Source organism: Pinus tabuliformis, chromosome 9 (genome assembly GCF_031772625.1).
Source record: "Pinus tabuliformis cultivar Carrire ecotype Pingquan chromosome 9, CPIR1, whole genome shotgun sequence".
In the NCBI taxonomy this organism is placed as follows: domain Eukaryota; kingdom Viridiplantae; phylum Streptophyta; class Pinopsida; order Pinales; family Pinaceae; genus Pinus; species Pinus tabuliformis.
In genome coordinates this window covers 1,855,629,656-1,855,641,745 of record NC_142307.1, presented here as the reverse complement: position 1 = coordinate 1,855,641,745, position 12,090 = coordinate 1,855,629,656, and the positions used below count along the sequence as shown (strand labels likewise).

Genomic DNA, 12,090 nt, shown 5'->3' with positions numbered 1-12,090 from the left:
TTGCTTCGAGACATAAAGCAAGAAGCTCTGCTTGATTATTGGTAGCTCTTCTTAGTTCCTAAGCGAATTGTCTCTATATCTTCCTCGAAGCGATAAATTATCTCTCACTCTTCTCTCCCATAAATTTTAATTTAATTATTACTAGATGAATGATTAAGATTTAATTTCTTTAAAATATTCGTCTATTAAAAATGAAGATAGAGAATTAAGATTTAATTCAAAATTAGTTATAACTTTTTAATTTAATTAAAAAATATCATAAAATTAATTTAAAATAAAAAATGGATAAAATATCTTTAACATGAGTATAAAATGAGTTACAATTTTTCTGACAATGCGATATTTAGAAGTCATTGTATTGAATTATAACATGATATTTAGGGGTGGTGAATCTTTACCGAGCAAAGTAAGCAACAGATTGGTATTTGGCCGTATTCAATTGGGCGAACCCTAACGAAGCAGCAGATTGGTATTTGCTCGCATTCAATCAAACTTATTTACGGGGCGAACCCTTTTAGGTTTACGGAGCAAAAAAAGCAGCACATTGGTATTTGCCGCATTTAATCGAATGGAGCGTTATTTACCTGGCGAACCCAAATAGGTTTTATCGAGCAAAAGAACCAGCACATTGGTATTTGCCGCGTTCAATCGAACGGGCAGTGTTGTTCACCGGGCTAACCCTGTTAGGCTTATCGAGCAAAAGAAGCAGCAGATTGGTATTACAATCTGTGTAGACCAAACCGTATGGGGTTTTCGTAAAGGTTTGGTTAAATCACCAGGTGTTCTTCCTTTCTGCGTTGGGAAAGATGGGTACGAAGCGGAAGAAATCCGAGACAACCTCAACACCATCGGAGCTCCCAGAAGAGGTCCCTGCACGTCCCAAACGAACTCTTCTAGGATGGAAATCGCCACTAGAAGCTGTCACCACTGAGAAAGAACCCTCTGTCTTTCGTAACAAGGAGAAAGTTCTGGTCTTATGCTCCCGACGAATCGCATACCGGTAACTCCAACATCCATTCATTATTACGATCAGTTAGGTTTAGGATTTAACTGCTAAAAATTGAGTTTCTGGAGCCCATTATGTTTAGATATTGATTTAGCAAATAAAATTTCAATGAAGAAGCTTGTAAAAGCCCATATAGTCATGAACACTCTCTATCGAGTCTGACGCTTGGGTTATTTATGTATAGTTATCGGCACTTGATGATGGATATAGTTTCACTGTTGCCTCACTGCAAAAAAGATAACAAAATCGAGTCCAAGGAAAACAAAGGTGCAACTTTGAACGAACTCGTGGAGCTTAGGAATTGCTCAGGCTGCCTTTTCTTTGAGGTATCTATGCAGCATTTTCTTAACTCTAATAGTCATTGAGGAGAATTTGATCAACCTTTTTGTAAATTTTCACGAAGGAATAGTTTCTCTCTTTTTTATTTTTCTTTTTCTTTTCAGAGAAAAAGATTATGCCTTCTTTTTAAGAAATAAATTGGTAGTACATTTCTTAGACACTAAGGGCATCCACAAAAAGAGATGATTTGCTTTTATTGTTCACCACTGGAATCATATACATTTGAAAAAAACCCCGACTAACTTAAGTCTATCAAGGTTGTCCTTGCTACTAATTGTCCATCAGTAAATTCCTCCAAAACAGAGGTGTTCAAGACTAAATGCAATGCCTCTTTCGATAAAGTCTCAGCAAAGGTATTCGATTCACGAAACACTATAAACATGAGGGAAACTAATTCATTGGAATTGTTCAGAGTTGCTGAGCAGTTTGCTGAAGGCCCAGGCTGTGAACCTGCACCCTGTTGTTCATCCATTTAACTGTCAGCTCCGAATCACCAAATACCTGATTAAAAGTGCATAAAGAGCTTTAAATTCTCCTTAGTTATTTGTTCCTTGCCCCAAGTTGGCTTTGCTAGCAAAATAGTGGTTATCTCTGAGATGAAGTGAAAAGCCCAAGCTGCTGGTGTGTATGATACTTTGACAGGCATCGAAGAAATATCCCCAAGACATCTCCTTGTTGACAATTGATCTTGTCAACTAAACAAACCTCTATTGTTCTACGATTGGATTTAAACATGGGAAGTAACATAGAACTTCTTGTGAGACTTTGAAAGCTGGAATATTACTGTCCTTAAAGAGATTGGCATTATGGGCCAGCTAGATCCTCCACACTACCAAGATGGGAAGGGCTCTAAACTCCTCAAGTTGCCTATTAGTGAAAAAACATCGGTACCAATTTTCCAATGAATCTTGTCCCAAAGATGGTTCATATCCAATTGAAGACCAAGGTCATGCCAAACTTGTTCAGTAAAGGAATGCCAAACATATTCACATTGGCTTTTGCACCATTTCTGCATAATGGACAAAACCCAAGCCTAGATTTATTCCTCAATTGGAGTCTATCCTAGGTGAGCACTCTCTTCTTCAAAACAAACTAGAAAAATAAGATGCCCTTTGGCGGAGCTATGGTTTTCCACAACTTATGATGCCACCAAACATCTTTAGTTGCCTTGGGCCCCTACAAAGCCTTGTAACCCAACTTCACTAAATAAAGTCTTCCAAAAATAGTCCAAACCATTTCATCTTCCACATCTCATCATCTATATGTGCTTTGTAGAGTTCGGACATGTGAAGATGTCAATGTTGATGCCACTCTTCATCAACACCCACCTCATGTGTGGTTGTCGTAACCACCCTTGTCTCCACAATGTCGTATTATGTGGATCATTGATCCTGTTGAGAATGCACTTTCTTAATTCATATAGATGAAGAATTAAAGCTTCAAGAAGCAAAATATTCATCCCTCAACCAATGACTATGTTTGCACCAATTTGGATTTGAGAACCTGAGTTCACCTTCCAAGCTAGAAATTGTCCAAAGATAGGAAAAGCAATAGTTAATGCATTCCATTGGTTGGAATTGTTTTGGGTGTGCTTCTGCTTCCTTTTGGTCCAATCTATAAGAGAATACAATGGGCAATGTACTTTCCTACTAAGATCCTTCTCTACAAATTGTCTGGAGTCAGAAAAACCTAAAGTGACTTTGTTGATAACACCTTACCAAATAAAAATATGTTCTATAGACCCCATTGACCTTGCTTCTTAGGAGAAGCAATCGACTTCCAGCTTACTAGGCATGACCCCTAATATTCACTACTACGTACCCAAAGGTAATTAAAACAAAGTTACTTTTGGAAATTAATCCAAAGGTAATTAAAACAAAGTTACTTTTGGAAATTAATGCCATTAAATTCCAATAGATAGGATTTGCTTCAATAATTGACTTGATGAGCACCCACTTGCCACCTCGGGAAATCCATCATTTTGGTTATCGACCATTTTCAATCCATAACCCCATACTTCTTTGGTTTTAACATATAGTTGAGATATTTGAATGCATCATCCAAATCAAAGGATGGAAATGAAAAAAAGATCAACCAATTGGTGTCTTGACTCCTCCCCTATCGGGTGGTAAATTGTTGACTTTTGTAAATTGATAACCACTCCCATCTCATCACAAAAAAGATCTAGTATTTCCTTATAGACCTTGCCATCAACCTTTGAGTAGAAGCAAAAAATTAAAAAATCATCAATGAACATTAGGTGAGTTAACTATTTCGATCTTCCTATTGGTACCTTCTTTATTTTATTTTGTCTTCTAGTATAAAAGATTGCCTAATTGAGACATTCAACAAGGAACAAGTAGGGGGAATAGTGGGCAACACTATTTCAACCCTCTTGATGGTTTGAAAAAAGTGAGGTGTCGAGCTATTAACTAATGCAACAAACAAGGATGACGCTACACAACCCATTATCCACTTTACAAGATGTAGCCCAATACCCACATGTAGCAACAATGACCTTAGGTATGTCCATGATACTCTACTGTAAGGTTTGGAGAGGTCAAGGTTGAGCATTGACGTATGATAATTGGTTGTTTTAATGGTGTGTATTCTTTCTTGAGCTGAGCCAATGGCTTCGTGAATCATCGTACCCTTAAGGATGTTGAATTGTTCTAAAAAAATGACCCTAGAAAGGGTTGGTTTGAGCTTGACGATTATCAGTTAAGCTATAATTTTGTACAAACAATTGCACAATGATATTGGTTGGTACTTGTCAAAGGAAGTTGGACAGTGGGCATTGGGGATTAATGCTATAAATGTAGAATTATAGCTCCTCAACGACTGATGTGATAATATAACTTCTTCCACAACTCAAAGTAGATCTTCACCAAAACCTCAAAGAAATCTGCAAAAAACTCTTCTTCCTATACATGGACACTGGACTATACATGGCATCATTCTCTTCTTCCTCGATAAATCTTGGGAAACAAGATGTCAACTTGAGCATATCCCCTATTGTTACCTATTCCAGTTCCTTGAATATTTCTTTCACATGATTGACCCCCAGACTTTCTAACTTCATGAACCATTGATACTTGTTACCATATCTTTGTTATTCAACTCCTGGATAATATTGTGGTTCTTCCTATAATTAGTTAACTTTTGAAAAATACATGGTGTTTAGATCTCTCGTCTAAATCTAAAAAGCTCGACTTTTAAGTCACCACTCCCTCTCTTGATCTAGTAGATATCTGGATTGTCATTGTTCCAAATAATGAGTTCTATCTAACAAAAATTGAGTCAAAGATCTTGTTATATGCTCATCATAAATCTCTTCCTTTTACTTAATTTTGTTTTGATCTCATTGGATTTCACAGGGAGAGTAAAATTTTAGATCCCACTCAAAGTCTAACAAACTTAACAATTTTTGGGATTTCAGGATTGGGGGGATCGCAACGTTTCCATTGGATTTTGTCATGTGTGGGGTATGTAATTACCATTTAATCAAGAGCGCTAAGCCCTCTTTGTACCATGATGTTAGTGGTATTGACTATTGAACTCCTTTATGTTAAAATTGGCAACTAGGGCCAAACTCCATGTGGGTCATCTTATTAATGGCAGCTGATATTTTTCTTGGATCCCTCTCATCGAGAGGTGTAGGATTGATCTAAAGATCATTTGATTCCGATAAGTATTCATGGAGATATGAATTTATTTGTGTTATGGGCAATTCGTCAAGGTCGGCTAGCAACCAAATATACCCCACTTGTGCTCAACGTTTTAGTATAAATAAAGGTGCCTTGAATCATTTGATAACACACTCTCATCTCTCTTGATCTCTCCTCTCCACTTGTTTGGGTTGTCCTCTCTCAAACAGGACGTAGTGGAAAGGGTTTGCTTAGAGAGCCCTAAACGCAGTCAACTGAAGAGCCCTAGCCGCAGTCTTATGAGGAGATCCATTCGCAGGTTAGAGGAGACCTATACGCAGCTCAAAGAAACCCCTATTCGTTGTCAAGAGGGAGACATATGCGCAGCTCAAAGAAACCCCTATTCGTTATCAAGAGGGAGACATATGCATAACTCAAGGAGGAAGCCTAGCCACTGTCCAAACAGGGAGATCTAGCCACAATAAAGGAGGCCTATGCACAGCTGAAGGAGAAGCCCTAATGTGCTGCCCTAAAAGTGCCCTAGCCGCAGGTTAAAGGTGCCTTAATCTTAGGCCCTAATCCATTGTAAAGAGAGCTCCTAAACACAGCTAAAGGGAGTCCCTAATCCGCAGTCATAAAGGAGACTAGAACGTTGTTAATTTTAGGTATGTTCTATGCTAGAGCAATTTATTTCAATTTCTTTTCCACATTAGCAATCACATCAGCATAAAGTAAACTGCAGATAGAACATAAATATAAATCGTAGAAGACAAGCCAAGACAAGAGGACACAAGATGTGGCGCTAGCTAGGGACAAACCCCAATGTGGGGAAACCCTTGATCAATTCTTCTTTTATGTTCTTCAAAGTTCAACAAAGAAAGTGAGAGAGATAGTACATTTACAATAGAAGTCAATCACTTTGACTTTTGATATCGGCATGAGATCAGTTGAAGACATATTGCTTCAACTGATTCTCTAAGGTGACTCGCTCACCTATCATAGTGCTGTATCTCGTCTATTTGTTGCACATTACCGTGTGACACCTTGCTGTACTGTAACATGTGTTGAACCTTGATGACTGCGCTGCTCTCATCTTCATGCTGCTCATCATGTTGCATCTTCCATGGTCTTATTCATCATCAAGCTTGTCATGCACATGATCTCATTCATCATTATGTTGCCCATGCTCATATCATCATGCATCATTATGTTGCCCATGCTCATATCATCATGCTGCTTATTATGTTGCCCATGATCTCATACATCATGTTGCCTTCCTTCGGAGATAGATACTCCGACTGTTTCGGCAGTTCCCAGTAGTTCCGGCTTTTCTGGCAGTTCCGATAGTTCCGGCTTTTCCGGCTTTTCTTGCAGTAGGTGTTTGTGTGATAAAGGAATACTGAAGGGCTGAAGAGGAGGTTGTGTATCTTGCTAGAAGGGTGAGGATAGAGGGAGCTGTTTGAGAGCTCATAAAAGATGGAAGGGTCCTCTAGAAAGGTTGCCTCAGACCTGTTCTAAGCGCTGTATAATGCTGCTGTAATAAGAGATGGACAATGCCATTGTCAAAGGTTAGAAGTATTGCATTGAGGATCGGTTAGCTAAGCAAGGAGCAGAGTGGTGGTGTAATCATCTTGGAGAACCAGTTGAAGAAGGAAGACTGAGGAGCTACACATCTAGATGCAACAGTTATATGCAACATGACAGTTAGTGGACAGTATGCACAACATGTAATGATTGCAGCATAGTGATGACAGTATGTACAACAACAAGTATAGGTACAATTGTTGCATAGTGGAAGTTGTGTGTACAACAACATATATGAGTACAACCATGACTGGTTGCATTTATGTGATAAGAGCAGCTCAGTGAATGGGTGCAGCATGATGACGAGATGCAGCACGATGGAGAATCAGTTGAAGCAACTTGTCTTCAACTGATCTCATGTATCATCTTCTTAGAGATGACTTATGCTCTTATATAGATAAGTCAAGGTGTTGACTTCTGTTGTAAATGTACTATCTCTTGCTCTCTCTCTCTTTCTGTTGACAATTGAAGAACATATAAGAAGAATTGATCAAGGGTTTCCCCACATTGGGGTTTGTCCTTGGCTAGCGCCACATCTTGCATCCTCTTGTCTTGGCTTGTCTTATGCGATTTATGTTTATGTTCTATATGCAGTTTACTCAAATGTTGATGTGATTGCTAATCTGGAAAGATATGTGAAAATTGAAATAAATTGCTCTAAGCATAGAACATACCTAAAATTAACACTTTATCATGACCCTAGTAAAAATGTACCCATCACTTGAACAAAATCTCGATTTGACATGCAAAGCTTCTTCTATCTCATTTTAATGCCTAGAGGGTGATATTGATGATCGATATCCCAATATAGGTAATGATTTTGATGATATGTAGGTATTTGTTGTAGCATGATTTGTTATTGACACTAGAGGCCATCGAAAACCTCTATGTTGATGTATTTTTGGTTCAAAGATGTATTGCACTAAGTGCTATTTTGGTTATATGCACTCTAACTTGCTACATAAATGAGAACTTTTCCATATTTGCGTATAAATGGTTTGGATTCATATGGGTGCACATGAATATGTATGTTTTTATTTGAAATTGAATATTTTATGTATTTTTTGGTCAGTTGGTTTTTTACTAGTTCTTGGTTCAAGGGGTCTACTGCCTTGGTTATGATAACATTGATTTAGGCACTGCATTTGATCTACTCCTATTATTGACCCAAGTAGGGTAGAGTTGGATAGGCTTAATGTCTACCCATATTGCCATTTCAACCTCATCAGTAAAGTAATTAGCTAATCTGTTTTCTTGAGCAAACTCACTGTTGGTACAAAATTTACCCTTTGGCCAGGAGGGCCAACAAAAGAAACATGGTTGCAAAAATATAACATAAAAACATCTACGAACAACAAACTATCTAAACTATACCACTGCTGCAAATAAAAGGGACTAGTTGGAATCCATATTCTTTAGTTCATTAACATGGCCAAAACTTACATAATATGCAGGGCAGGGAGGCGATGCTACCTCCCAACTCTTCTCATAGCGCCAAAACCCTCCTATGCAACTCTCCAAGAGTGGAAGACTCCAATGCCAACACACACCTCAACCCTAATTTCAAAAATCCTTATTATAAAATGAGAGGGGAATCTTTTACGATAAATATCCTAATTGCTTTTCCTTCTATAACAAATTCATTTGCATTTTATTTATGTTTCATTTTCTTCACATGTACATTTAACTTATCAATTACATTTCATCTTCTAATTAAACCCAATCCCCACTTGGATCCCAATAGGACCCTGACACAAATCGTTGGCTCGTCCTAAGCTAGGTGCGTTTGGACATCCACACTCGCTTGTGTTGCCACTACACAATCCCAATCCATCTCTGAATGCTGAACTACAAGCTGCTCCCTAATATCTACTCTACTTTGCGCTCCCTCTTAGCGCACCTCGTCCTTTTTCTATGGGCGTCCCAACCTCTTGCTTATAAGACCCCATCTCTCCTTTTTTTGCGTGGGTGTCCCAAATTCTGCTTGCAAGACCCCAAAACTTCTTGCCAATTCACCATTAACTACTGCATTATGCATTCGACCTCCTGCTACTCTCCCTTCTTCCACTACTTGTGTCTATCATACCTGTTCAGGCTCTGTGTCCCTTCTTCCACTACCTGTGTCTATCATACCTGTTCGGGCTCTTTGTCTTCTGTCACTTATTGGTGCCGTTGCACTTCTCTATTTTTGCTGAGTGGGAGTCTTCTGTTGCAAAAGTTTGTCTCTCGCCTTTTGTTGTTTTGGGATAGCTAAAATACAATATGCCAATGGGTTTGCGCAAAACCAACTAGCAACACCTGTGGGGGTCTTAATAAAGACCGCCCATATACTTTGTCCAAGGTTTAAGTTCCATGTTGCATGGGTTCTTTGTGAGCTGGAAAACAAAAAAAAACATGATACTAAAAATAAAACGACATCAACATAAGTCGTCGATGCAAATTCATTGGGAAATGATTGCAAAATTAGGCTGCTGCAACTAAATTTAAGATGTTGTCGTAAAAGTTTTTGGGTTCTTTGTGTTTTGGGCGGTGGCTTCCCTTGGCACAATTCGCTACAATAGTTCTCAACTAAAATAACTGCCCTCATATTAGCTCTGTATTTGGTCTCGGGAAATCGGTTTCCAACCTCACGCTGGACATTATCTCCATAACGTGTAATCTCTGCCCATTTGACTGCATAACCAATTTTTCCCGCTCAAAGATTTTGTCACCCTTGTGCTCCTGATTAGTGGCTGAAAATTGGGAGTAGCTATGTTGTTGCTTAAAGATATGCCTTGCGCCTCAATCTTCTGAAGGTCTTCAGTCTTCAACATGGAGCCATAACATTCCTAGAAAAATCACAAGATCTTTGGAGAGTAGAGCGGCTAAGAGATCTTTAATCAAAAATAAACAACACGATTTCCCCAATTTTCCTAATATGACTATTTTGTTGTGTCTCTCATATACCCAAAACTTATATTCATTCATATTCATCTATATTATTTTTTATGGTATGTTCTATGCTTGCAACAAATACTTCAATAATTAATTAGCCAAATAATAATTTCACTTCAGATTCCAATAGTAATCAATTAGCATTGACCATTGACAGTCACTGTAGATAGAACATCAAATGCATAAGAAGACAAACCAAGACAAAGAACACAAAGATTTAGGTTAATGCCAGGGCAAAACCCCACAAGTTGGAAAACCCAACAAATCCTTCTTATTGATTAATATCAAATGTCCAACAGAGAGAGAAAATCCAATTTTGTACAATGATGATAACAAGAAGGCCAAAATTGATCCAAATATGTCTGTCAAATCTGCAATTTTGAAGTCTGTAAACAACAGTTAACTTGCCCTAACCAGTCCAGTTAACAATGGTCAAACTGTAGTCAAATAGTCTCCAATTAGTTCGGTCAAACCAACAAGGAGCTCAACTTCTTCACCAAGTCAAAATCAACCCAAAACAAAGATGAAAAAATAGTCAAATAAAGTCAACCCTTCTACAATCAAAACTTGTAATTTTGCCTGTGGTCAACGTTGTTCAACCTGCCCATAATTCCTTGTTTTGTGTGCCAATGGATGTGGCTTGCCCAAACAGGGTTTCTCCAAGTCAAAACGTAGTCAAATAGTCTCTCAAAGTCTTCGGTCAACGCTGGTCAAAGTCTCCTGCAGAAAAGTCAACGTAGAAAAAACAGAATAACCAAGGAACCTTTCGTATGTGTGGAAAGAGGAAGTTGCCTCGGGTTGTACGAACCAATTAGAACAAGAGAGAGATGTGTGAGTGAGATGATGCCAAAATGTGGTGAACTTGACTTATATTTATAGTGGTTAACGTGGGGTTAAGAGTCATGTCCATTCACCAATGGGGCTGACTTGAAGAGGGGCAAACTTGTGAGATGAGGCCGACTTGAAAGTGAGGCATTTGTAGGAGTCCAAAAATTCTGACTTTTGAGGTGAAGGGAGATGCCATCACGGGTGATCCAATGGTGTCATAAGCCATCAAAGGAGGGGCTTCCAAATGGGGGAATTAGCCCCCAATTGCACCTTTTAACACTCCCTCTCAACTAGGGAGGAATTCCACCTGTCAACGTCCATCCACTACTATGTCATCATGTCCATCATGTACCATCTCTGCAACTTGTTTCATCTCTACCGAAGATTGATATCACAGACCAATAAGAAAGGATCAAAAGAGGGTGGGTTACAAGACCCTGCGACCCTCGTCAAAATGACAGAGGCAAGTCCTCATGTCTATTGGATATAACCCCTACGAGGTTTGATCCTTAGTGATCAAGCTGTTGAACATCATTCATCCTAGTCATAGGGAATACAATAGTACCTGACGGGTCCACCAATAGTACTAATTAACCCTAACCACCTTTTCCCAACTCATTGGCCAAATGAGAGGTACTTCCCAAGAGTCCCAAACTGTAAGGGTAGGATGTATGTTGGGGTATCCACAGGGGAAGGTGAACCACTCACTCTATTCTCATATAGCGTACTCTATAGGGGAAGGTGAACCACTCACCCTATGCTCACATTGCTAGGGTGTGTACTCCACAGGGGAAGGTGAACCACTCGCTTTGTGCTCATATATCTCCAAGTACCCTAGGTCTCCAAGAGCTCTTAGAGCTCAATGTCCAACTCAAGTGGGACCCCCTCATGGGAGGGTCTTTCCACGACTCCAAGTCTATCTTTGAAGGCTAAGAACTTGGCCTTCTCCAAGGGCTTTGTCAGGATGTCAACAACTTGTTCATCTGTTCTGATGTATTAGAGCCTTATTGTTCCTCATTGTACCATATCCCGGATAAAGTGGTACTTGATATCAATATGTTTGTATCGATAGTGGAACATGGGATTCTCTGAAAGGCGAATCCCACTTTGGTTATCTCAATAAATGATGGTGGTATCCATCACGTCCTCAAATAGCTCATTGAAGAGCTTTCTCAACCAAATGGCTTCACAACAAGCCATACTAATTGCAATATATTCAGCCTCAGCAGTGCTTATAGCAACATATTTTTGTTTTTGGCTCATCCATGAAATTGAAGCAGATCCAAAGAGAAACATCATCTAGATGTGCTTTTTCTATCCACCACATTGCCAGCCCAATCAATATCAGTGTATCCATGTAGTCTCAGATTGCCGACAGTGTACCTCAATCCGTGGTTGATAGTGTTGAAAAGTGTAACTAGGTTTGGTCTTCATAATGACATGTAATTGTGATTTTTGTAAATGATGAAAATAAGAAAATAAAATTATTTTTTTAATGCTTGCTTCATGGGCTTCATGAGCAAGAGATTTTATTTTTAGTGGCTCCCATTGAGAGCCTTTAGGATTTGTCATTAAAGTCAAAGTGTCAATGTCATGTATGAAGAACCCTTCTTGGGATATGACAAAGGTATATGAGTCTATAAAAGTATTTAGAAGCCCTCCAACGACAAGCACAAGTCCTCCTCTTCATGTCGGTTTCAAGATAAAGTAACAAACTCATGTCGGCTTCTCATTATGGAGACACACCTATTC

At 38.9% G+C, this 12,090-nt stretch overlaps 1 protein-coding gene across 1 annotated transcript in view; it reads left to right on the top strand.

The window, feature by feature from the left end:
- The first annotated feature begins 402 nt into the window (after positions 1-402).
- LOC149156273 (ribosome biogenesis protein BRX1 homolog 1-like) overlaps positions 403-12,090 on the top strand; it is a 67,325-nt gene continuing 55,637 nt past the window's right edge. The window contains exons 1-2 of the mRNA XM_089438056.1: positions 403-1,000; positions 1,191-1,332. Of these exons, the coding sequence (XP_089294182.1) occupies positions 807-1,000; positions 1,191-1,332 (336 nt within the window). The 5' untranslated portion in view covers positions 403-806. The remainder of the gene's footprint in view (positions 1,001-1,190; positions 1,333-12,090) is intronic.